The sequence below is a fragment of the Etheostoma spectabile genome, chromosome 22, assembly GCF_008692095.1.
Source record: "Etheostoma spectabile isolate EspeVRDwgs_2016 chromosome 22, UIUC_Espe_1.0, whole genome shotgun sequence".
Taxonomy (NCBI): Eukaryota; Metazoa; Chordata; class Actinopteri; order Perciformes; family Percidae; genus Etheostoma; species Etheostoma spectabile.
In genome coordinates, this window is record NC_045754.1 from 19,134,464 (window position 1) to 19,159,272 (window position 24,809).

At 40.4% G+C, this 24,809-nt stretch overlaps 1 protein-coding gene across 2 annotated transcripts; it reads right to left on the bottom strand.

The window, feature by feature from the left end:
* Window positions 1-248: 248 nt before the first annotated feature.
* Window positions 249-12,740, bottom strand: LOC116672451 (protein pygopus). 2 transcript variants are annotated; one of them, XR_004327553.1, is made up of 4 exons: window positions 12,610-12,740; window positions 11,484-11,630; window positions 1,250-4,478; window positions 249-734 (listed from the first exon to the last, which is right to left on the bottom strand). XR_004327553.1 is itself a non-coding variant. In XM_032504317.1 (3 exons), exons 1-3 carry the CDS (start codon window positions 12,616-12,618, stop codon window positions 2,304-2,306), a joined length of 2,331 nt encoding a protein of 776 aa, XP_032360208.1. In that variant the 5' UTR covers window positions 12,619-12,740; the 3' UTR covers window positions 249-2,303. The 2 variants fall into 2 exon arrangements, 1 of the variants encoding a protein (XP_032360208.1); XM_032504317.1 differs by having other exon boundaries at window positions 249-4,478.
* Window positions 12,741-24,809: the final 12,069 nt, after the last annotated feature.

The following is a 24,809-nucleotide window of genomic DNA, read 5'->3' on the forward strand; positions in this document are numbered from 1 at the left end:
TATCAATAAATATTTATTGACTAAAGTAGGAAAAACAGTTCAATCTATTTGTTAAAATTAGTTTATTGTAATATTAAAAGAGTTTAGTCTCTTAGTAAAGTTGGAGCCCAACTGTCACTGCAGGGTATTGCAGGGCGTTACAGGGTGTAGCGCTGCATAGCAGAGGATAGGAGGACGTAGAGGGACGCAGCCGGGTTCAGCAGGACGCAGCAGGACACTGGGCATCACAGGGCATCACAGGGCATGGCAGGGCATCACATGGCATGGCAGGGCATCACAGGGCATCACAGGGCATGGCAAGGCATCACAGGGCATCACAGGGCATGGCAGGGCATTGTAAGGCATCACAGGGCATCACAGGGCATGGCAGGGCATCGCAGAGCGTAGTAGGGTGTAAGAAAATATGCTGGGCAAAAAATACACAAAAGGATTTTGGGGAGTGAACTCCCCAGAACTAGGTTAGTTACAAGCATTTGACATATCAGATGAAATCAGGATTGAAAACCATACATCTCCTCTCCTCTCTGTCCCAACAAAACAAATGCAGACAACAGAAAGTACTTAAAATCTTAGTGAAGAACAGAAGTGAACAAGAACTATCCATTTCTATCATTCTGATAGTAACACAAAAAAAAAATCATATTTACCTTGCACATGAGGGTTCACACTTAATTTTGCCCTTCACATCCACCTCTTCTCCCCAACAAAAGCACACGACAGAAAGTAGGTAAAATCTTAAGAGAGTAAAGATGAATATGATTTATCATCTACAGTATGTAGGTTAAAAATAGATTTTCCTCTTTAACCACAATATGTCATTATATTGTATTGTATATTTAAGACCTATGACATATATAAGTGTCTTGTCTGATTGACCTTTGTTAAATATGAAAATGGTTAGAGGTTTCATTAATCATGAATAGAATTTTAAAGGGGTAGCCAAGTGAAAAATGTACCATCCCCAGCCATACTGAGGTTTCTGTTGATCAATGTTAATGTTATGGCATTTTTCCACTGCACGGTACCTACTCTACTCGCCTTTTTTGGTTTTCTATTACAAAAAACAGTCCGTCGTACCTGACAACAAGTACTTTTTGTAGTACTACCTCAGTCGAGGTTCCAAGTAAGCTGAGGTGATGTGAAAACCTGCAGATTACTGATTGGTCAGAGAGAATCGTCACTAATCACTGTGTCGAGAACTATTGGTCTCTATCATTCTAATTATAACAATAAAGAAATTCATATTTACCTTTTACATGAAAGGGTTGAAGCTTAATTTTGCCATCTTCCCCCTCCTCTGCGTCCTCTCTGTAAAAAAAACAACTGCAGACAACAGGAAGTAGTTACATTTGGAAAAGAATAAAGGTAAACATGAATATTCTCTCTTCATCATTTTAATTATACAATAAAAAAGAATGTCTACCTTTTACAAGAGGGTTACAGCTTAATATTGCCTCTCTCTTCTCTATTTTTGGGGCATTTTAGCCCTTTATTTTATTAGGGCAGCTGAAGACATGAAAGGGGAAAGAGAGGGGCAATGACATGCAGCAAAGGGCCGCAGGGCGGGGTCGAACCTGCGGCCACTGCATCGAGGAGTGAACCTCTGTATATGGGCGCATGCACTCCTTCCGTTACTAACGCAATAACCTGCAATGCAGACTCTTCTTGGTCTAGGGTGGGCGTCGACAGACATATGAACCTCCTTGACATGGTGTCACCATCCTTTTATGTCTCTGCACAAGGGAGCTTCCCTGAGAGGGCCTAACACGTTGGAGATTCACGCTATCCCCCCCGATCACACTCCCTCTGTGCAGACACCCTGCCTGAGTCATTACGCAGCAACAAGGACTCGGATCTAACCAGAACATGTCCTTTCATCTAATTATATTTCATATAATTTAGTTTAATTAAATTATAATCAACTGAAAACTATGTAAAGCATTTCCTTTCCAAGTAATTCAAAGCAATTCAAATAAAGTCCATAAAAAAATCAGTTCAATTTAAATGAATTCAACTCAAATACTTCAAATAATTCAAACCAATTGAAATCAATTCAAAGCAATTAAATTCATTGCAATTCATATAAATTCTGTTCAATTCAAATAAATACAAAAAAATCAATCAAATAATTCAAATGAATTCCAAGCATTTAAATTCCAGGCAATTAATAAATTCAATTTAAATAAACTCAGATCAATTCAAATGAATTAAATAAAAATTCAAAAGATTAAAAGCAAAGTTATTCAAATACATTCAACACAATTTAGCACGATAAAATCAGAAGAGCTGAATTAAAAATCAATTTAATGACAAAAGTACTTACTAGCAGACTTACCTGTAGCGGCTCTCTTGCGCCCCCTGCCCTGGTTTCTCATGTTCAATAAACTCCTAATGTTCTTCACCCACTTCTGCTCAGGGCCCCTCCATGACGGCAGAGGAGCACTAGGTGCACATGGTCTTCTAGAGGGGCCTGCTTTCAAAGATGAAGTGGGTACCTGAGGTTGGTCAGAGTAGGTCACCCTCTTTAGCGTTGTTTGAGGGATCTTGGTAGGATCATCTGACGCCCTAGAGGTCCGGCATCCCTCCTTTTTCAAGGTCGACTTAGTGTCAGAACTACAATGGGAGCCACTCGAGGAGCCAGAGTCAGAGCTACAAGAGGAGCCACTTGAAGAGCCAGAGTCAGAGCAAGGTGGGGAGCCACTTGGAGAACCAGGACCAGACTTACCTGCAGGTTCAGTGGTTCTCTTGCTGCCAAATGGTTTTCCCCTCCTTATCAAAAGGGTCATGTTCTTCACCCACTTAAGCTCTGGGTTGCTCCATAAAAGTGGAAGCTCACTGGAGGCCACAGGAGAGCCAGGGTCAGAGCCATTTAGGGAGCCCCTTGGAGAGCCAGGGTGAGAGCCATGTGGGGAGCCACTTTGAGAACTAGGCTCAGAGCCACGTGAGGAGGCACATGGAGTAACAGGGTTAGAGCCATGTGGCAAGCCTTTTGGAGAGCCACATGGAGAGCTAGAGTCAGAGATAGATGGGAACCAACGTAAAGAGCTAGAGTCAGAGATACAAGGGGAGGGACCTGGAAAGCCAGGGTCAGAGCCATGTGGGGAGCCTTTTGGACAGCCACATGGAGAGACAGGGTCAGAGACATGTGGGGAGCCTTTTGGAGAACCACATGGAGAGACAGGGTCAGAGCCATGTGGCGAGTCTTTTGGAGAGCCGCATGGAGAACCAGAGTCAGAGACAGAAGGGAACCAACTCGAAGAGCTAGAGTCAGAGATAGAAGGGAAGGCAGTTGGAGAGCCAGGGTCAGAGCCACAAGGGGGGCCACTTGGCAGTCCAGGGTTGGAGCCATGTGGGGAGCCACATGGAAAGTCAGAGTTAGAGCCACAAGGGGGGCCACATGGAGAGCCAGGGTTAGAACTATGTGGCAATTCACTTGGAAAACCAGACTTGGAGCCACGTGGGGAGCCATTTTGACAGCCGGGGTTAGAGCCACAAGGAGGGCCACTTAAAGAGACAGGGTTAGAGCCAAGTGGGGAGCCACTTGGACAGACAGGGTCAGAGCCACAAGGGGGGCCACTTGGCAGTACAGGGTTGGAGCCACGTGGGGAGCCACATGGAGAGTCAGAGTTAGAGCCACAAGGGGGGCCGCATGGAGAACGAGGGTTAGAACTATGTGGCAATTCACTTGGAAAACCAGGCTTGGAGCCACGTGGGGAGCCATTTTGACAGCCGGGGTTAGAGCCACAAGGAGGGCCACTTAAAGAGACAGGGTTAGAGCCAAGTGGGGAGCCACTTGGACAGCCAGGGTCAGAGCCACAAGGGGGGCCACTTGGCAGTACAGGGTTGGAGCCACGTGGGGAGCCACATGGAGAGTCAGAGTTAGAGCCACAAGGGGGGCCGCATGGAGAACGAGGGTTAGAACTATGTGGCAATTCACTTGGAAAACCAGGCTTGGAGCCACGTGGGAAGCCATTTTGACAGTCAGGGTTAGAGCCACAAGGGGGGCCACTTAAAGAGACAGGGTTAGAGCCAAGTGGGGAGCCACTTGGACAGCCAGGGTCAGAGCCACAAGGGGGGCCACTTGGCAGTCCAGGGTTGGAGCCACGTGGGGAGCCACATGGAGAGTCTGAGTTAGAGCCACAAGGGGGGCCACACGGACAGCCAGGTTTAGAGCCACAAGGGGGGCCACTTAAAGAGCCAGGGTTAGAGCCAAGTGGGGAGCCACTTGGAGATCCAGATTCAGAGCCACACGGGGAGCAACAGGGCGAAGGAAAAGGCGAAAAGCTGTAGAAATGTGGGGAGCCATAAGGAGTTTTTGGCCGGGGCTTAGAGAAACCATAGTCAGGCTTACCTGCAGGCTGAGTGGCACTCTTGTGCCAGCCGCCAAACACCTTTCTCCTTTCCATACAAACCTCCATGTTTTTCACCCACTGCGGCTTTGGGCCGTCCCACAACGGCTGAGGATTATTGAGTGCCATCTAAAGATAAAAACATCATGTTAACACACCATTAGCCTGGATTAACATAACTAGATTTCCAAGAAAAAGACAGACGCATGATCACAGGCTTTTCCCCTGACCTTCTGTTCTGTGTGTTGCCATTCTTAAATTATTAAATTTTCCAAAACACCATAGTATGTAAGATGAAACAAGGGGGAAAACTTAGATTTTATCAGGTCATTCCTAGGTCACAGGTCAGGGGATGAGAAGCTCTATTCGGCCATACGATAACAACAAAAACTGTCATTTCTTCAAGTATGAATTTATGTGTGTCACTACAGATTGAGAGAGTCTAGGCTGAAAAGGGGATGTTGTCAGAGGAAACAGGGTAAATTGGCTTCGCATATACCTCAGCCTATGACCAAGTGAAAATAAGTAACAATATTACTTGCAATAAATATTACAAACAATAAAATGTACTTAGTTCTGCATTTCTCAGTTCTGTTTTCAGTATTTGGCTGAAATACAACAAATTGATTGTTGAATTTTAAACAAATAAAAGAACATTCTTTTAGTGAACAAATTGATTATTGAGTAAAACCATAATGTTATGAAAAAGTATGCTATCTCTCTGTGCCAAATGTAGCATTTCTTTCACACTGTAATTATTGCAGTAGGCCTTATGCCTTATGTGTACATGTCAACATACAGTAGAAAGGTTTCACTTTTTCCACTGAGAGCCGGAGTAAGACTTACATCCAGAAGACTCAGCGGCTTTCCAGCTGAGGAGCCAGCGTCAGTGTCAGGTGGGAAGCCACTCTGGGACGCTGCCGCTGGGATCCTACGGTGGATGGGCCGCGGGCTGCTGGGCTGGACGGGGTTTGGACCAAAGTCTCTTGTCCCCTTACGTTGTTGGTCGGCCTGGAGGTAAAAAAATATACAACCCTCAGACCACTGCTCCACATCATGTTAACACCATGGACTGTTCTATCACATCACACGTTGAACTAAAAGGATCACGATCACAATGCAACAATACTTAATAAAAATAAATGTTAGGTATTAAATTATATACAAGGAAAAGTATAGATGAGTTAGCTGTATAAATGTAATAGTTAATACACCATAGAAGATGACGTTGTTTGAGTTGCTGCCTTAATAAATCTACCTATCTATCTATCTATCTATCTATCTATCTATCTATCTATCTATCTATCTATCTATCTATCTTTTTTCAATTCAAAGGGGCTTTATGGACATGAAAGTTTCAATAACAATGGTGCCAGTCTAAATATCTGGACTGGACATGATGAACAACAAAACAATAAGAGTGATTCATATTTATCTGAATATATCTATCTCACACGTCACACATATCACAACATCAAGCACATGAGCACGCAGTCTGCAGCACTGATGAACTTTAATTGCACAGTTTGGCCTCCTGTAACATTTCTGCATGTTAACGCCATACTAAAAACGTCAATCATAATCTACCTATAAAAACTAATTATAATACTGTTATATATCTATAATAAATCTGCGATTGTTTGGGTGAACATCTTTGTTTGTGGTGCCTATGTTGTGGTGCCATCCATAGCTTTGCATTACCAAACTTTACAGTTTAGATAAATGCCTCTTGGAAAGGGAAAGAGACTAGAGTTGGGACGGCAATACACAATAAAACACCTTGATCTAACTGTACTGTTTTCCTTATTCTCATCTATCAAGAGTTCATAAATTCTTTCATGTAAGTCCCCAAAGTCTCCTGAACATTCTTTATGTATCCAGAAGTCAAACTGCTGCTGAGTTATTCCATAACTACCATGGTGTGTTATGCATATTAAAGTATGCTCTCTCAATGTGCCAAATGTCTGCATTTCTTTCACAGTGTTATTACTGCAGTAGGCCTTATGCCTTATGTGTACATGTCAACATACAGTAGTAAAGTTTCACTTTTTCCACTGAGAGCCGGAGTCAGACTTACCTCCAGACTCAGCGGCTTTCCAGCTGAGGAGCCAGCGTCAGTGTCAGGTGGGAAGCCACTCTGGGACGCTGCCGCTGGGATCCTACGGTGGATGGGCCGCGGGCTGCTGGGCCGGACGGGGTTTGGAACGAAGGCTCTTGTCCACTTACGACGTTGGTCGGCCTAATTTATATACAAGCAAAAGTATAGAAGAGTTAGCTGTATGAAATGTAATAGTTAATACATCATAGAAGATGACGCTGTTTGAGTTAGTGCCTTAATTAATCCATCTATCTATCTGTCTGTCTGTCAGTCCGTCCATCCATCCATCCATCCATCCATCAACCCACCCACCTATCTATCTATCTATCTATCTATCTATCTATCTATCTATCTATCTATCTTTTTTCAATTTAAAGGGGCTTTATTTTCATGAAAGTTTCAATAACAATGTTGCCAGTCTAAATATCTGGAAAGGACATGATAAACAGGAATATGAACATTACCAAAGAAGATTGATTCATATCTATCCGTCTATATCTATCTCACACATCACACATATCACAACATCAAGCACATGAACACCCAGTCTCTGTGCCAAATGTAGCATTTCTTTCACAGTGTTGTTACTGCAGTAGGCCTTATGCCTTATGTGTATATGTCAACATACAGTAGTAAAGTTTCACTTTTTCCACTGAGAGCCGGAGTAAGACTTACATCCAGAAGACTCAGCGGCTTTCCAGCTGAGGAGCCAGCATCAGTGCCAGGTGGGAAGCCACTCTGGGACGCTGCCGCTGGGATCCTACGGTGGATGGGCCGCGGGCTGCTGGGCCGGACGGGGTTTGGACCAAAGTCTCTTGTCCGCTTACGTCGTTGGTCGGCCTGGAGGTCAAAACAAATACAACCCTCAGACCACTGCTCCACATCATGTTAACACCATGGACTGTTTTATCACATCACATGTTGAATTAAAATGATCACGATCACAATGCAACAATACTTAATTAAAAGTGAATGTTATGTATTAAATTATATACAAGTAAAAGTATAGAAGAGTTAGCTGTATGAAATGTAATAGTTAACACATAGAAGATGACGTGGTTTGAGTTGCAGCCTTAAAGAATCTATCTATCTATCTATCTATCTATCTATCTATCTATCTATCTATCTATCTATCTATCTATCTATCTATCTATCTTTTTCAATTCAAAAGGGCTTTATTGACATTCAATTTTCAATAATAATGTTGCCAGTCTAAGAGAGCCGGAGTCAGACTTACCTCCAGAGTCAGCGGCTTTCCAGCTGAGGAGCCAGCGTCAGTGCCAGGTGGGAAGCCACTTTGGGACGCTTCCGCTGGGAACCTACGGTGGATGGGCCGCGGGCTGCTGGGCCGGACAGGGTTTGGACCAAAGTCTCTTGTCCACTTACGTCGTTGGTCGGCCTGGAGGTCAAAACAAATACAACCCTCAGACCACTGATCCACATTGTGTTAACACCATGGACTGTTCTATCACATCACATGTTGAATTAAAAGGATCACGAACACAATCCTACAATACTTAATTAAAAATAAATGTTAGGTATTAAATTATATACAAACAAAAGTGTAGAGGAGTTTGCTGTATAAAATGTAATAGTTAATACATCATAGAAGATGAAAATGTTTGAGTGGCTGCCTTTATCTATATATCTATCTATCTATCTATCTATCTATCCTTTTTTAAATTTAAATGGGCTTTATTTTCATTTAAGTTTCAATAACAATGTTGCCAGTCTAAATATCTGGAAAGGACATGATAAACAGGAATATGAACATTACCAAAGAAAAATATTGATTCATATCTATCTGTCTATATCTATCTCACACGTCACACATATCACAACATCAAGCACATGAACACCCAGTCTCTGTGCCAAATGTAGCATTTCTTTCACAGTGTTACTACTGCAGTAGGCCTTATGCCTTATGTGTATATGTCAACATACAGTAGTAAAGTTTCACTTTTTCCACTGAGAGCCGGAGTCAGACTTACCTCCAGAGTCAGCGGCTTTCCAGCTGAGGAGCCAGCGTCAGTGTCAGGTGGGAAGCCACTCTGGGACGCTGCCGCTGGGATCCTACGGTGGATTGGCCGCGGGCTGCTGGGCCGGACGGGGTTTGGACCAAAGTCTCTTGTCCGCTTACGACGTTGGTCGGCCTGGAGGTCAAAACAAATACAACCCTCAGACCACTGATACACATCATGTTAACACCATGGACTGTTCTATCACATCGCATGTTGAGTTAAAAGGATCACGATCACAAAGCTACAATACTTACTTAAAAATAAATGTTATGTATTAAATTATATACAAGCAAAAGTATAGAAGAGTTAGCTGTATGAAATGTAATAGTTAATACATCATAGAAGATGACAATGTTTGAGTTGCTGCCTTTATCTATCTATCTATCTATTTATCTATCTATCTATCTATCTATCTATCTATCTATCTATCTATCTATCTATCTATCTATCTATCTTTTTTTTCAATTCAAAGGGGCTTTACTTCCCAGAAAGTTTTAATAACAATGTTGCCAGTCTAAATATCTGGACAGGACATGATAAACAGGAATATTAACATTACCAAACAACAAGATTGATTCATATCTATCTGTCCATATCTATCTCACACGTCACACATATCACAACATCAAGCACATGAACACACAGTCTCTGTGCCAAATGTAGCATTTCTTTCACAGTGTTACTACTGCAGTAGGCCTTATGCCTTATGTGTACATGTCAACATACACTAGTAAAGTTTCACTTTTTCCACTGAGAGCCGGAGTCAGACTTACCTCCAGACTCAGCGGCTTTCCAGCTGAGGAGCCAGCGTCAGTGTCAGGTGGGAAGCCACTCTGGGACGCTGCCGCTGGGATCCTACGGTGGATGGGCCGCGGGCTGCTGGACCGGACGGGGTTTGGACCAAAGTCTCTTGTCCACTTACGTCGTTGGTCGGCCTGGAGGTCAAAACAAATACAACCCTCAGACCACTGCTCCACATCATGTTAACACCATGGACTGTTCTATAGCATCACATGTTGAATTAAAAGGATCACGATCACAATCCTACAATACTTAAATAAAAATAAATGTTATGTATTAAATTTTATACAAGTAAAAGTGTAGAAGAGTTAGAAGTATGAAATGTAATAATTAATACATCATAGAAGAAGACGTTGTTTGAGTTGCAGCCTTAAGGAATCTATCTATCAATCTATCTATCTATCTATCTATCTATCAATGTATCTTTTTCAATTCAAAGGGGCTTTATTGACAGTCAATTTTCAATAATAATGGTCCCAGTCTAAGAGAGCCGGAGTCAGACTAACCTCCAGAGTCAGCGGCTTTCCAGCTGAGGAGCCAGCGTCATTGTCAGGTGGGAAGCCACTCTGGGACGCTGCCGCTGGGATCCTACGGTGGATGGGCCGCGGGCTGCTGGGCCGGACGGGGTTTGGACCAAAGTCTCTTGTCCGCTTACGACGTTGGTCGGCCTGGAGGTCAAAACAAATACAACCCTCAGACCACTGCTCAACATCATGTTAACAACATGGACTGTTCTATCACATCACATGTTTAATTAAAAGGATCACGATCACAAAGCTACAATACTTAAAGTAAATGTTATGTATTAAATTATATACAAGCAAAAGTATAGAAGAGTTAGCTGTATAAAATGTAATAGTTAATACATCATAGAAGATGACGTTGTTTGAGTTGCTGCCTTTATCTATCTATCTATCTATCTATCTATCTATCTATCTATCTATCTATCTATCTATCTATCTATCTATCTATCTATCTATCTTTTCAATTCCAAGGGGCTTTACTTCCATGAAAGTTTTAAAAACAATGTTGCCAGTCTAAATATCTGGACAGGACATGATAAACAGGAATATTAACATTACCAAACAACAAGATTGATTCATATCTATCTGTCCATATCTATCTCACATGTCACACATATCAAAACATCAAGCACATGAACACCCAGTCTCTGTGCCAAATGTCTGCATTTCTTTCACAGTGTTATTACTGCAGTAGGCCTTGTGCCTTATGTGTACATGTCAACATACAGTAGTAAAGTTTCACTTTTTCCACTGAGAGCCGGAGTCAGACTTACCTCCAGAGTCAGCGGCTTTCCAGCTGAGGAGCCAGCGTCAGTGTCAGGTGGGAAGCCACTCTGGGACGCTGCCGCTGGGATCCTACGGTGGATGGGCCGCGGGCTGCTGGGCCGGACGGGGTTTGGACCAAAGTCTCTTGTCCGCTTACGTCGTTGGTCGGTCTGGAGGTCAAAAAATATACAGCCCTCAGACCACTGCTCCACATCATGTTAACACCATGGACTGTTCTATCACATCACATGTTGAATTAAAAGGATCACGATCACAAAGCTACAATGCTTAATTAAAAATCAATGTTTTGTATTAAATTATATACAAGCAAAAGTGTAGAAGAGTTATCTGTATAAAAGGTAATAGTTAGTACATCATAGAAGATGAAATTGTTTGAGTTGCTGCCTTTATCTATCTATCTTTCTATCCATCCATCCATCCATCCACCCAACCACCCATCTATATAATTATCTATCTATCTATCTATCTATCTATCTATCTATCTATCTATCTATCCATCCATCCATCCACCCAACCACAAACCTATATAATTATCTATCTATCTATCTATCTATCTATCTATCTATCTATCTATCTATCTATCTATCTTTTTTCAATTCAACAGGGCTTTATTGACATGAAAGTTTCAATAACAATGTTGACAGTCTAAATATCTGGACAGGACATGATAAACAGGAATATGTACATTACAGAACAATAACATTGATTCATATCTATCTGTCTATATCTATCTCACACGTCACACATATCACAACATCAAGCACATGAACACACAGTCTCTGTGCCAAATGTAGCATTTCTTTCACAGTGTTATTACTGCAGTAGGCCTTATGCCTTATGTGTACATGTCAACATACAGTAGTAAAGTTTCACTTTTTCCACTGAGAGCCGGAGTCAGACTTACCTCCAGAGTCAGCGGCTTTCCAGCTGAGGAGCCAGCGTCAGTGCCAGGTGGGAAGCCACTCTGGGACGCTGCCGCTGGGATCCTACGGTGGATGGGCCGCGGGCTGCTGGGCCGGACGGGGTTTGTCCCCTTACGACGTTGGTCCATCTGGAGGTCAAAATAAATAAAACCCTCAGACCACTGCTCCACATCATGTTAACACCATGGACCGTTCTATCACATCACATGTTGAATTAAAAGCAACAGTATAGAAGAGTTAGCAGTATAAAATATAATAGTTAATACACCATAGAAGATGACATTGTCTGAGACTTTTGTTTTGAGACATGGACTGTTCATAAAGACTCTCTGGAAAATTCGTCACGTCACATAGTCAGCAGCACTGATAAAGTGCCATACTCAAACTGTAAACACAATCTACTCATTAAAACTAATTAAAATTTAACCTGACCTTGACTGCTATTAAGAATACATTTTTTTATTCATAATAAATGAGCGACGGATTAGGCTGAATGAAGATGTCCGATTGTCAGACCGATGGAGTCAAAGCCATTGGCACTGTGAAATCAGCTTTTTTCTCAATAAAGCTGTATTTACTAAAAGTGGGCTAAATTGCGAAGCTTATTTGCTGATGGGTGAAATCTCGACACCTTAGCACCGCTTAGGAAACCCTGTGGGGCTATCGTTCAGGGCACGACGATCACTGAATATTTTAAACGGCATTTTGAGGCTCAAATTAAAAAAAAAAAATACATATACATAGCCTACTGTATGTAGAATATGCATTTATTATGAGCACATTCAACTATGCATAATAAGGATTGCATTAACTTAGTATTGCAGCTGCTTACTCAACATCAGCAAGAAGTTAAAGAAAATCTTGAAACATTATTTTTATTACAATATTTCTATGATCAAGGAAAATTATTTAATAGATAAAACAGACGGTGCGTATAAAACCAACCAACAAATCCAAGTCAACCAAAAGCTGCTTCAGTCAAGCTACTTCTTCAAACTTATAGGCTACAAACAGTCTTATTTGATTAACTAACATTGGTTAATTTTGGGGTCTCAAAGGTAAAATACACAGAAAACAACATTGGTTTAGAAAGTGTATAAATCTCACATTTTCCATGTAAAAGTCCTTTTGTCAGTGACAGTAGGTCTTTAGTAGAACTCAAGGTGCAAAAAGTCGTCAGTTGAATTGTCTCTTTTAGAGAAATCGTGGTGTGCAAGTAGAAATCTTATCAATTTCTGACTGATAGAAAGCTTGTTTTTGTTTGAATGGTGATCATATGTGAAATGATGCACCTGGAGACAAAACATAGCAACCGTGGAATCATCAGGTCCCTGACCCAATATGGACCCTGACCACATGTCTTCCCTCAGGTTCCAATTAAGTGACATCAACTAGTCCTCCATTGAAAGAACAATGTCATTTGTTAGTTTGTAGCAATTTCATTAAATACAGTTTTGTTGGAAATATCCAACATGTGAGCCAAACATATAGCCTAAATTAATGAAGGTCTTAAAACATTTTGACTCACCTCTGACCTGTTAATAAATGATATGAGAAACATCATCCTTGCACCTGGCCGACCACCTTAGGCTACAGATAAGCCTGGGCTACTTTTTAGAGAATCAATCACGCCAGACTTCAACAACATGCTAATTTAAAGCTCTTTTGCTCATGGGTGAAAAGTCGGGACATTATCATGGCTTTTCTGCAAAGATTTGAAAAATCTAACTGTTATTGCAGTTGTCACACCTCTCTGCTGATCACCACGCGCAGCTGTTGTTCGGGACACGATGCAAACGGAATATTTGAAACGACCTATTCAGGTCTAAATTAAACAAACTATCCCAAATAATAATAAACTTTATTTCAGACCCAGGGGGATCCATTTCACAATAAGAACATACACAAATACAAAAATACAAAATACAAAAAATAAAGCCTTCCACAATGTTCAGGGTCTAATATAAAGACATGTTCGCCAATGGCTCCACAATCTGGAGGAGAATCTGACAGAACTACGTACAGGGTTAGCCAAAACAGTGATTATGTCATTTTCTGACTCAGATACCCTACACATAAATCTATACATCAGGTTACGTAAAACAGCAGAGCAGGTAGGTACCCCAACGCTGATAAACATATGGCTTGCACTGGAGTTTCTTGGAGCATTCAGCAGCAGCCTCATGCTGTCATTAGGGGTGGGGGGAAAAATCGATACAGCATAGTATCGCGATATTTGCCCGTGGCAATACTGTATCGATACACGGACGCCAAGTATCGATCTTTTATTATTTAAATTGCACATGAGAATTTAACTTTTTGGTAGTAGAATAATCAAATCAATTGCTTATTAAGTCCACCAGATGGCGCTGTCTTTTTTTCTGGTGAGGTCAGCGGGGTGACTGTCAGCGTGCAGGAGGATGTGGATAAAATAAACAAGGCAGCGTCAGAGAAAGAAATCAGAAATGCACCGTCTGCGTTTAAATCAAGTGTTTGAAACTTTTTCGGATTTTTTAACAAGGAAGGGACAACTGAGATGGATGTGAGACATGGGATTTGCAAGGAGTGTTGTATGCGAATAAAATACCCAGGGAATACCAACAACATGAGGGCTCATCTCACACGCCACCATCCAGAGTTAGCGTTAGCCGAGGACGGTAAAGCTAATGCTAAACCAGCTCCGCCGAAAAACCAACCAACACTGGACACACTTTCCAAATTCAGAGCGAACGAAGAAAATAACTTACCATCACCTACTTCATGTGCAGAGACCTAAGTCCATACAACGTTGTGGAAAATTAGGGATTTTGTCACTTGCTAAAAACACTGGAACCAAGGGACGTAACTCCGTAGCGCCGTTTTTTCACGGATACAGCCGTACCCAAGCGCTACAGAGAAGTTAAGCTTAAAGTTCAGGAAAGTTTAAAAACAGCAGAACGTGTTACATTGACTTGTGATGCGTGGACGTCACGGGCAGTGGATTCCTATGTGACTATTACAGCTCATTATCTCACAGAAGACTGGCAGCTGCTGTCTCACGTTCTCCAAACTAGAGCAGCCCACGAAAGTCACACCGGGGCCAACATTGCTCACCTTCTGTGAAATGCTGCACGGGAATAGGGAATTGCAGACAAAAACCTGGTGGTTGTCACCAACAACGCTTCTAATATGGCCGTTGCCGTTCAGTTAGCGGGACACCTCCACGTCAAGTGTTATGCGCACACAAAATGTTTTTGAACTTTTGTTAGTACCAAGGTTGGCAGCAAACAGTTATAAATTTAACAGTTATTGCCTTTCTAATTCCCTAGGGGCTTAAGGGCTGAAGTTGCATTGTAAAAATATACCTGTAGTAGCACAGCAGTGCATACCTGTTGGTATTACCGTCTAATACACCTTAATTAAATGCAAACAGTTCAGTTTGCCAGGTGTATACAACATTTATAACATATTCATGAAAGTGTTGGTTTGTTAGTCAGCTTAACGGTCACATTTTACAGCAAAAAAAATTAATGTAAGATGAACAAACAGATGTTGACAACGTTTTCCTTTGGGGACAAAATAATGAAGTTGGAAAAAAGCTAACAAATTGCAATATTTCGCGATATGTTGAAAATCGCAATAATATCGGATCGTGACCCAAGTATCGTGATAATATCGTATCTTGGTGCCTCTGGTGATTCCCACCCCTAGCTGTCATTATAAGCCACTATGAGTTTTCTAATGCTGCCATGCTTATAACGGCACCACAGGTAGGCCGTATACAAAGGTGTACAATACGCTCTAAAGAGTGAGATTTTCACAGGTACAGAGCACATGCTAAACTCACAACCCAGCACGTTCGCTTGAGCATACAGCTTCCGACGCTGCCTATAGATATCCTTATCATCAGAAAGGTCATTTGCAATAATATGGCCCAAATATGTAATCTCACTGCGCACCATAAGTGCAGTGCCAGACAGATAGAAGTCAGGGAAGGTTGCCTGTCTGTCGTCTCTACTTCTGATAATCATGATCTTACTCTTTTTAGCATTGTATTTTATATCAAAATCCACACCATACTGTGTGCATACTCTCAGAAGCTGTTCAAGACCAGCACTATATGGGCTAAATATGACCAAATCATCTGCGTACATAAGGTGATTAATTAGTAAGTCACCAAACCTACAGCCTGTACCACATGCATTTAAAATCAAAGACAACTCATTCATATACATGTTAAAAAGAAAAGGAGACAGAATTCCTCCCTGGCGAACACCACCGGTCACTTGGAAGGGAACAGACATTACATTCCCCCATCTTACTCTCATCGTCTGATGCGAGTACCAATACACCAAGATTCTAATTATAAAACCAGGGACCCCAGTTTTACACAATTTTAAAAATAATTTTTCATGATTAACACGATCAAATGCTTTAGAAGCATCAATGAAGCATAAGAACATTGTGGAATTTTGCCTATTATATTTATCTAAAATTTCTTTTAATGCAAAAATACAGAAATCAGTACCATGCTTTTGTTTAAAACCAAATTGGTTTTCAATAGACAGGACAAACCTCTCAAGCCTACACAATATAACTGTCTCCAGCACTTTGGACATAACACTAGCCAGAGCTATTGGCCTGTAATTATCTGAGCAGTTCAGCTTCCCCACTTTATCTTTAATAACTGGTACCAGCACAACAGAGAGCATAGATTCAGGTAACTGTCCATGAACAAGGAAACCTGTGTAGCACATAGCCACCAAAGGGCACAGTTTCATACTGGCAAATTTAAGATGTTCAGCTGTAATATCATCCAGTCTACGTAGGCTAGATTATTTGTCTATGAAGAGCATATTTAAATATAGGCATAGTAAATTAGGCTTACTCCACTGCTTGCAAACTGGCCAACATCGGCAAGAAGTTAAGAAAAACGTGGGAAAATTTGTAATTACAATCTTTCTACGATCAGTCTAATTGTTTAATAGATTAAACATACGGTCTGTATCAAATAGACCAACAAAACCAAGTCAACCAAAAGCTGCTCAATGCTACTAACTTCAGTCTTATTTGAATAATTTACAGCAAAAATATTGGCATTTAGCATCGGGGAATTTTTGTTGTTCGGAAAGTCTTAAAGGTAAAATACATAGAAAACAACATTGGTTTAGAAAGTGTATAAATCTCACATTTTCCATGTAAAAGTCCTTTTGTCAGTGACAGTAAGCCTATCTATCTATCTATCTATCTATCTATCTATCTATCTATCTATCTATCTATCCATCCATCCATCCATCTAGATACCTATCTATATATCTATCTTTTTTTTCCATTCAAAGGGGCTTTATATTAATGAAAGTTTTAATAACAATGTTGCCAGTCTAAATATCTGGACAGGACATGATAAACAGGAATATGAACATTACCAAACAACAAGATTGATTCATATCTATCTGTCTATATCTATCTCACACGTCACACATATCACAACATCAAGCACGTGAACACCCAGTCTCTGTGCCAAATGTAGCATTTCTTTCACAGTGTTATTACTGCAGTAGGCCTTATGCCTTATGTGTACATGTCAACATACAGTAGTAAAGTTTCACTTTTTCCACTGAGAGCCGGAGTCAGACTTACCTCCAGAGTCAGCGGCTTTCCAGCTGAGGAGCCAGCGTCAGTGTCAGGTGGGAAGCCACTCTGGGACGCTGCCGCTGGGATCCTACGGTGGATGGGCCGCGGGCTGCTGGGCCGGACGGGGTTTGGACCAAAGTCTCTTGTCCGCTTACGACGTTGGTCGGTCTGGAGGTCGGTTATGTATTAAATGATATACAAGCAAAAGAATAGAAGAGTTAGCTGTATAAAATGTAATAGTTAATACATCATAGAAGATGAAGTTGTTTGAGTTGCTGCCTTTATCCATCCATCCATCCATCCATCCATCCATCCATCCATCCATCCATCCATCTTTTTCAATACAAAAGGGCTTTATTGACATTCAATTTTCAATAATAATGTTGCCAGTCTAAGAGAGCCGGAGTCAGACTTACCTCCAGAGTCAGCGGCTTTCCAGCTGAGGAGCCAGCGTCAGTGTCAGGTGGGAAGCCACTCTGGGACGCTGCCGCTGGGATCCTACGTTGGATGGGCCGCGGGCTGCTGGGCCGGACGGGGTTTGTCCCCTTACCACGTTGGTCCATCTGGAGGTCAAAACAAATAAAACCCTCAGACCACTGCTCCACATCATGTTAACACCATGGACCGTTCTATCACATCACATGTTGAATTAAAAGCAACAGTATAGAAGAGTTAGCAGTATAAAATATAATAGTTAATACACCATAGAAGATGACATTGTCTGAGACTGTTGTTTTGAGACATGGACGGTTCATAAAGACTCTCTGGAAAAATGTTCACGTCACATAGTCAGCAGCACTGATAAAGTGCCATACTCAAACTGTAATCACAATCTACTCCTTAAAACTAATTAAAATTATACCTGACCTCGACTGCTATTAAGAATACATTTTTTGATTCATAATAAATGAGCGACGGATTAGGCTGAATGAAGATGTCCGATTGTCAGACCGATGGAGTTAAAGCCATGTCATTGGCACTGTGAAATCAGCTTTTTTTCTCAATAAAGCTGAATTTACTAAAAATAGGCTAAATTGCCAAGCTTATTTGCTGATGGGTGAAAACTCGACACCTTATCACTGCTTTGGAAAAATTTAAAAAAATATTATTACATTCATCACACCTGCTGCTCCGTTACCGTGCTACCGTGTGGGGCTATTGTTCGGGGCACGACGATAACTGAATATTTTATTTATTAATATTTTACCGCATTTTGAGGCCTAAAAAAATAAACAAAAATACAAATACATAGCCTACTGTATGTAGAATATGCGTTTATTATGAGCACATTCAAATATGCATAATAAGGATTACATTAGCTTACTATTGCAGCTGCTTGCTCAACATCAGCAAGAAGAAAATCTTGAAACATTATTTTATTATATTATTTCTATGATCAGGTTAATTATTTAATAGATAAAACAGACGGTCCGTATAAAACCAACCAACAAATCAAGGTCAACCAAAAGCTGCTTCAGTCAAGCTACTTCTTCAAACTTATAGGCTACAAACAGTCTTATTTGATTAACTAACATTGGTTAATTTTGGGGTCTCAAAGGTAAAATACACAGAAAACAACATTGGTTTAGAAAGTGTATAAATCTCACATTTTCCATGTAAAAGTCCTTTTGTCAGTGACAGTAGGTCTTTAGTAGAACTCAAGGTGCAAAAAGTCGTCAGTTGAATTGTCTCTTTTAGAGAAATCGTGGTGTGCAAGTAGAAATCTTATCAATTTCTGACTGATAGAAAGCTTGTTTTTGTTTGAATGGTGATCATATGTGAAATGATGCACCTGGAGACAAAACATAGCAACCGTGGAATCATCAGGTCCCTGACCCAATATGGACCCTGACCACATGTCTTCCCTCAGGTTCCAATTAATTGACATCAACTAGTCCTCCATTGCAAGAACAATGCCATTTGTTAGTTTGTAGCATTTTCATTAAATACAGTTTTATTGGAAATATCAAACATGTGAGCCAAACATATAGCCTAAATTAATGAAGGTCTTAAAACATTTTGATTCACCTCTGACCTGTTAATAAATTATGTGAGAAACATCATCCTTGCACCTGGCCGACCACCTTAGCCTACAGTAAAGCCTGGGCTACTTTTTAGAGCATCAATCACGCCAGACTTCAACAACATGCTAATTTAAAGCTCTTTTGCTCATGGGTGAAAAGTTGGGACATTATCATGGCTTTCTGCAAAGATTTGAAAAATCTAACTATTATTGCAGTTGTCACACCACTCTGCTGATCACCATGCACAGCTGTTGTTTGGGCCAAAATGCAAACGGAATATTTGAAACGATCTTTTCAGGTCTAAATTAAACAAAATATCCCAAATAGTCTATGTAAGCTAGATAATTTGTCTATGAAGAGCATATTCAAATATAGGCATAGTAAATTAGGCTTACTACACTGCTTGCATACTGGCCAACATCGGCAAGAAGTTAAAGAAAAACGAGGAAAGATTTTTATTAAAATATTTCTATGATCAGTCCAATTGTTCAATAGATGAAACAGACGGTCTGTATCAAATCAACCAACAAAGCCACGTCAACCAAAAGCTGCCCAGTGATAATAACTTCAGTCTTATTTGATTCATTTACAGCGAAAATATTGGCATTTAGCATCAGGGAATTTTAGTTGTTCGGAAAGTCTTAAAGGTCAAATACATAGAAAACAACATTGGTTTAGAAAGTGTATGAATCTCAGATTTTCCATTTAAAAGTCCTTTTGTCAGTGACAGTAGGTCTATCTATCTTTCTATCTATCTATCTATCTATCTATCTATCTATCTATCTATCTATCTATCTATCTATCTATCTATCTATCTTTTTTTTCAATTCAAAGGGGCTTTATTGACATGAAAGTTTCAATAACAATGTTGGCAGTCTAAATATCTGGACAGGACATGATAAAAAGGAATATGTACATTACCAAAGAAGAAGGGGTTTGGACCAAAGTCTCTTGTCCGCTTAAGTCGTTGGTCGGCCTGGAGGTCAAAACAAATACAACCCTCAGACCACTGATACACATCTTGTTAACACCATGGACTGTTCTATCACATCACATGTTGAATTAAAAGGATCACGATCACAAAGCAAAAGTACTTAAATAAAAAAAAATCGTATGTAATAAATTATATACAAGCAAAAGAACAAAGGAGTTTGCTGTATAAAATTTAACAGTTAATACACCATAGAAGATGAGATTGTTTGAGTTGCTGCCTTTATCTGTCTATCTATCTATCTATCTATCTATCTTTTTTCAATTTAAATGGGCTTTATTTTCATTTCAGTTTCAATAACAATATTGCCAGTCTAAATACCTGGACAGGACATGATAAACAGGAGTATGAACATTACAAAAGAAGAAGATAGATTCATATCCATCTGTATATATCTATCTCACACGTCACAAATATCACAACATCAAGCACATGAACACCCAGTCTCTGTGGCAAATGTCTGCATTTCTTTCACAGTGTTATTACTGCAGTAGGCCTTATGCCTTATGTGTACATGTCAACATACAGTAGTAAAGTTTCACTTTTCCACTGAGAGCCGGAGTCAGACTTACCTCCAGAGTCAGCGGCTTTCCAGCTGAGGAGCCAGCGTCAGTGCCAGGTGGGAAGCCACTCTGGGACGCTGCCGCTGGGATCCTACGGTGGATGGGCCGCGGGCTGCTGGGCCGGACGGGGTTTGTCCCCTTATGACGTTGGTCCATCTGGAGGTCAAAACAAATACAACCCTCAGACCACCGCTCCACATCATGTTAAATTAAAAGCAAAAGTATAGAAGAGTTAGCAGTATAAAATATAATAGTTAATACTCCATAGAACAGGAGTTGGCAACCCTTACCACTCAAAGAGCCATTTGGTCCCGTTTCACACAGAAAAGAAAACACTGGGAACCACACCCTTTCGAAATTTTAAATCAAATAACACTGTATATAACCTTTTTTTTGCCTTTGTGCTATGTATAAACAAACTATACTGTGTTCCATTTATGAAATCATGAACGACTGCAGGGAAAATTAATTTCTGCATGCAACAAAACATTTTTAACTCAGAAAAAAAGACGTTGGGTTGACGGTGTAGTAAATAATTTGATTCCTTGTAGTTATGAAAAAAAACAACATTTTTAACTCCGAAAACAGACAATGGGTTGAACGTTAAGTAAAATACTCAATGTCTATTTGAGTCCTTGTAGCAATGGACTAAAATGCAAACTTACATTATCCACTGGCAGCGAACAAAAATGCCGTCCTCTCTCTGCGTGCCGTCATCCTTTTACCGGCGCCGTGCAGTCAGCCGTCAACCTGAATAATGAAATGTCTATTTCACTGAACAATGAAAAAATATGAATATTTGCGAAATTAATAGGCAATTAAAATACTGATCATACTTGGTCAATGTGATTTCTGCTCCTGAACCTCAGCGCACAGCGCCATGAAAGCAGCTCGTCTCTTAAGGTCTAGCTATCGCTAGCTAACACTGAACTCATCAAGACAAGGAGCGCTGCTCTTTAGCTAACAGCTAATCATGGCGACGTTGCCCGGGGGGAAAAAAACACAGAAATTGTTGTCGTGAAATAACGTTAACGTGCCTGTGCGGCCTTATGCCTGAACTTGTGACGTTAATTTAATGTTAATGTTAATGCACTGAATTTGCATTTTATGTTACTGCATGAATGGTTAGTGTTCTGGTAACGTTAGCATGTTAACATTAAGTTAAGTTAAAACCATTAGCTAGCTAACGTTAGCTAACTCAAGTTTCACTTAAGCATTAATTCTTGTTCTTACACTGCGAAGACAAAGCATCAATTTATTTAATTTTATTTCAAAACATTTGCCTTGAAATGCCAAAGTTGGCAAGAGTTGCCCTTGAACTGCAAAATAAGTTCTTAAATAACGGTATACAATTTGCTGACTTGCCATTAACCAATATCATGCAAAGTAGGAATAACCAGAATAGCTGAATATATCAATTGTCAGCAGAAACATAAAAAAAAAATTACAAAATTACATTAAAAACTTACCGTGACTTTATGCACCGACCGTTTTTCCCCGAGCTCTGACCACGATCTTTGGGCGCCTTTTCTCGCAAAACGTGTTGTGTTCAAAAGGCCTCGTTAATGGGAAAACTCCAACTTGAATTTACACTTACTCACTCATCACACGACCTCAAGATCTCAAACTACTACATCTGGTATATCGAAAATATTGAATTTGAGCTGTCACTAAAAAGATAAAGCCTATTCAAAGTAGGTTTTCCTAGGTCCCACTTATGCAGCCAGGTGAAAAGATGGGATGAATTCCCCCTGTGCTGATGCTAGTCAAAGAGTAGTTGAAAATGACAATTTTCAGCCAAAACTGTTTTCATTTATTAGTTTTTTGATGTCACCCCCAGTTTGGCTCATTATATTTTCCCAAGATGAAATGTGCAAGTTTTGCACATGTGGCAACTCAAAATTATCTCAGCCAAAAGACGAACATACAGCACGTTTGAACCTAAATGCGCTCGTTCAGACACTTCATTTACATAATACAAAACATAACTGTAGTAATCTGCAGTTGTGCTGTACACCATACACATAAAAACAAGTATACCATTTAGAAGCACTAAATGGAACTTGTGCAACTTAGAGACCGATGGCTTCCCACTGATCTGGGGTCAAAGAGTCACCAGACTGATTCTTGATAACTTGCGACTGATTGTTGCTTCTTTGCTTGCATCAAAACATTATTTTTGTTGTCAACAGGTTTGCTATGGGACACATGTAATAGCAAACCATATTGTTCCTTAATGTTCCTTGTAATAGTAACAGTGGGCTGAGAGAGGCGCACATGCCCATGCTGCATTTTGGAAGAACAAAATGACTTGAGTCCTTCTCCATCTAATTGTTAATTTGAGCAAATCATTTCTTCAACTGGTGGTGGTGATGGTGCAGTGGATAATTCGTTGGTGTAAGGGACCTGCATGGGTTTAATTCCCACTGTGGCACATCCACCATGTGTCCCTGACAAGGGCGTCACTTTATGTTGAAAATTGGGGACATAGGGCCTTAGATTAGGGGTGTGATGATACATTAGGTCATGACACATGATGCACTAGAACAAGATAAGAAGATTTTGAGCATTAGATAAAATATTTGATGCTGAATTATATGTGCAGGGGGGTGCTCCTCCAAATGTTTTTGAGCATAAAACTTGTAATTTCTTGCTTTCTGGACACTCGAGATTCTCTTCTCAAATTTACGGTGGAAATGTTTTTTTGATATGAGGGAAAACTAGTTTGTTTTCTTAAACTTTTTTTTAAAGCATTTTCATTTGTTAGTTAATATTTGGTGCAAGCTATTTTTCAGAACGTGGTGGTGAATAAATCAGCCATTTCAAAATGTGTCCTCACCACATCAGCGTAAATGACAGCAAGGCATGGCAGTGGGCCACCTCAAGCAATTGTTGCTTTTGAGAGAAGTAAAATGAATCAATGTCATTGTATTTGATAGGGACAGTATACAAGGCAATGATTGTGTTTTCATATTAAAGTTATGATCAGAGCAGTAATTGTTTAATCTTATACCTGACAATATGCTTTCCAAATCCTTTGTGCTAATTGATGAAGGCAAGGGTGGTCCCACCAAATATTGATTTGATTTAGAATTTTCTTCACTCACTTTGTATTTTGTTTATTGACAAGTATCACATGTCTACTTTTGAAAGCACTTGACAACACCTTTCAATGCCTAAGACTTCTGCCCAGTACGTGGGTCACTTTTGGTTTAAAGCAGCTGCTCAGCTACATTGTACTGAGCAGCTTCCAGGTGTGGGTGTGTAACTGTGTGAGGGCCTTCCTGCAAATGCTCTTGGGGAACTGATATGAATAAATAAATGTTAAAAGAAGTCAGTGCTTTCTGTATTGAATCTTTGGCTCAGTACTATTTAGCAATATTTGGTCCATATTTGCCATAACATATGTGGCCCACTTTGGGCTCACATCCAGGTTAGCCAGTGCAAATTGTGCCACATCTTTACCTAAAGTGACCCATGTCTGTTTTACCAAATTAGGCCAATGCATGAAATACCAAATGTGGGCCACATTAGGCTCACTTCTTGATTAGCTAGTCCTGGCTGTGCCATGTATAAGCCAAAAGTGGCCCAAATTGTTGTTGACTATTTGGGCCACTTTTGCTACATCACATGTGGGCCACCTTAGGCTCACATCGAGTATAGCCAGTACATGACCTTTAGCTAAAGTGGCCCATGTCTGTTTTGCCATATTAGGGCCACACATGTATTGTCTAACGTAGGCTCACACCTTGACTGGCCATTGCTGGCTTTGCCATAAATGTACCAAATGTGGTCCATAATTGTTGTTTTTAACTGTTTGGCCAACTTTTGCTACTTCACATGTGGGCCACTTGAGGCTCACATTCAGTTTGTCAGGGCTGCAAGTATGCCGGGAGTGCCGCATCATTGCCTGAAGTGGACCGCAATCGTTTGCTATCTGGGTATTATTTAATGTAATGTATATTATGTTGTGTCCAAATAAGTCTTAGGTTTTGGACAATATAATGATCTTCATTAAGTATTTATGTTGTTTAAAAAAAAAATGAAATGTTTATTTGTATTTGTCAGTTCAAATTTGTTGTTGAGTGTTGACCTTATTTCTAAAGCAGCCATTTT

Excerpts from the sequence above, each read along its gene's own strand:
- LOC116672451 (XM_032504317.1), bottom strand. Across the intron at positions 4,479-11,483 it reads GAAAGCCGCTGACTCTGGAG|ATGGCACTCAATAATCCTCA; the intron begins GTAAGTCTGACT and ends TTTTATCTTTAG.